The sequence below is a fragment of the Bison bison genome, unplaced genomic scaffold, assembly GCF_000754665.1.
Source record: "Bison bison bison isolate TAMUID 2011002044 unplaced genomic scaffold, Bison_UMD1.0 scf7180017851927, whole genome shotgun sequence".
Classification (NCBI taxonomy): domain Eukaryota; kingdom Metazoa; phylum Chordata; class Mammalia; order Artiodactyla; family Bovidae; genus Bison; species Bison bison.
This window is the reverse complement of record NW_011482500.1, coordinates 10,659-11,857: the sequence shown is the minus strand read 5'-3', so window position 1 is coordinate 11,857 and position 1,199 is coordinate 10,659. Positions and strand designations below refer to the sequence as shown.

Here is a 1,199-nt window from a genome sequence, read left to right as displayed (position 1 = left end):
TCCGCCAGCAGATGTACACCCAGAATCTGTCTGCCTACATCGTCCCCGACACGGATGCCCACATGGTGAGGGATGACTCCTCCCCCCACCCCCACCCTCTCTGCTACCCAGGCCACAAACAGGACTGTTGAGACTCAGAAGATGGAAGACAGAGAAAGGGTTTGAGAGGCAAAGGAAAGGAAGTGGGGAAGCTGGACACGGGTGTTTTAGGGCAACTGAAAGAATGTATTCCTTTACATAGGACAGAAGACATTGCCCAATTTCCTTGACCTCAAGCCAAGAAACTATAAACAACTTCAGAACAATTTTGATCAGTTCCTAGATGGTGGATCCAGAATGAATGTTTAGGATACCCCTGCCCTAGGAGGTTAGCATATAGGCTGGAAATTGAATTAGAGGAACCCTGAGCTGCCTTCTGGCTCAGCCGTTCCCATGAGCTGATGGATGGAGTGCTGAAATGATCACAAGTCCAAAAGTATGAGGTACAGGCTGAAAGAGGGGGAGTAGTCAGGGAAGATGCTGGTCTGAACCAGAGCTGCCCACCCATCCCACTCTTGCCCACCCTGGCTCAGCCTCCACCCCATTCACCCTGCCAGCACCAACCCAGTTGGAACAGAAGGCATTTTTAGTGTCAATACCACTCCTTGAATTAGTTTCCCCACCTGCTGAAAAGGGCTAAGAAGCTTGGGTAAGGATCTGAACTTCTCAGAGCCTCTGTTTTCTCTACTGCAAAATGGGAATAATGAGATCTGTCTTCAAGAATTATGGGGACCAAAATACAATAATGTATAAAGCTCTCTGCAGAAGTTATTTATGATATACCCATTATACTGTGCTAGACTGGGGAGGGGGACAACTGCAGGGGAGAACCCAGTAGAACAAAAAGGCATGATCCCAACTGTAGAGAATTTGCATCCTGGCTGGGGAGACAAAACTTATTGGTGAAACAATCCAGTGCAGGATTGTGGGGTTTCGATGCCAAGAAATACAGTTGTTCAAAGGAAGGGAAGATCCTGAGAGCTGGGGGAGTTCCAGAGGGCTTCCTGAAAGAGGTATCCATTGTGCTCAGGCTTGTAGGACTGATTGATTCTGACTAGACAGAAACACAGAGAAGGCAATGGCACCCCACTCCAGTATTCTTGCCTGGAAAATCCCATGGATGGAGAAGCCTGGTAGGCTGCAGTCCATGGGATCGCGAA

The 1,199-nt window shown here is 48.5% G+C and overlaps 1 protein-coding gene across 1 annotated transcript in view; it reads left to right on the top strand.

Moving 5' to 3' along the window:
* LOC104997439 (xaa-Pro aminopeptidase 2-like) overlaps nucleotides 1-1,199 on the top strand; it is a gene marked incomplete at its 5' end in the record, with an annotated part of 4,369 nt that overhangs the window by 1,111 nt on the left and 2,059 nt on the right. The window contains one exon of the mRNA XM_010852164.1: nucleotides 12-65. Coding sequence (XP_010850466.1) covers nucleotides 12-65 — 54 coding nt within the window. The remainder of the gene's footprint in view (nucleotides 1-11; nucleotides 66-1,199) is intronic.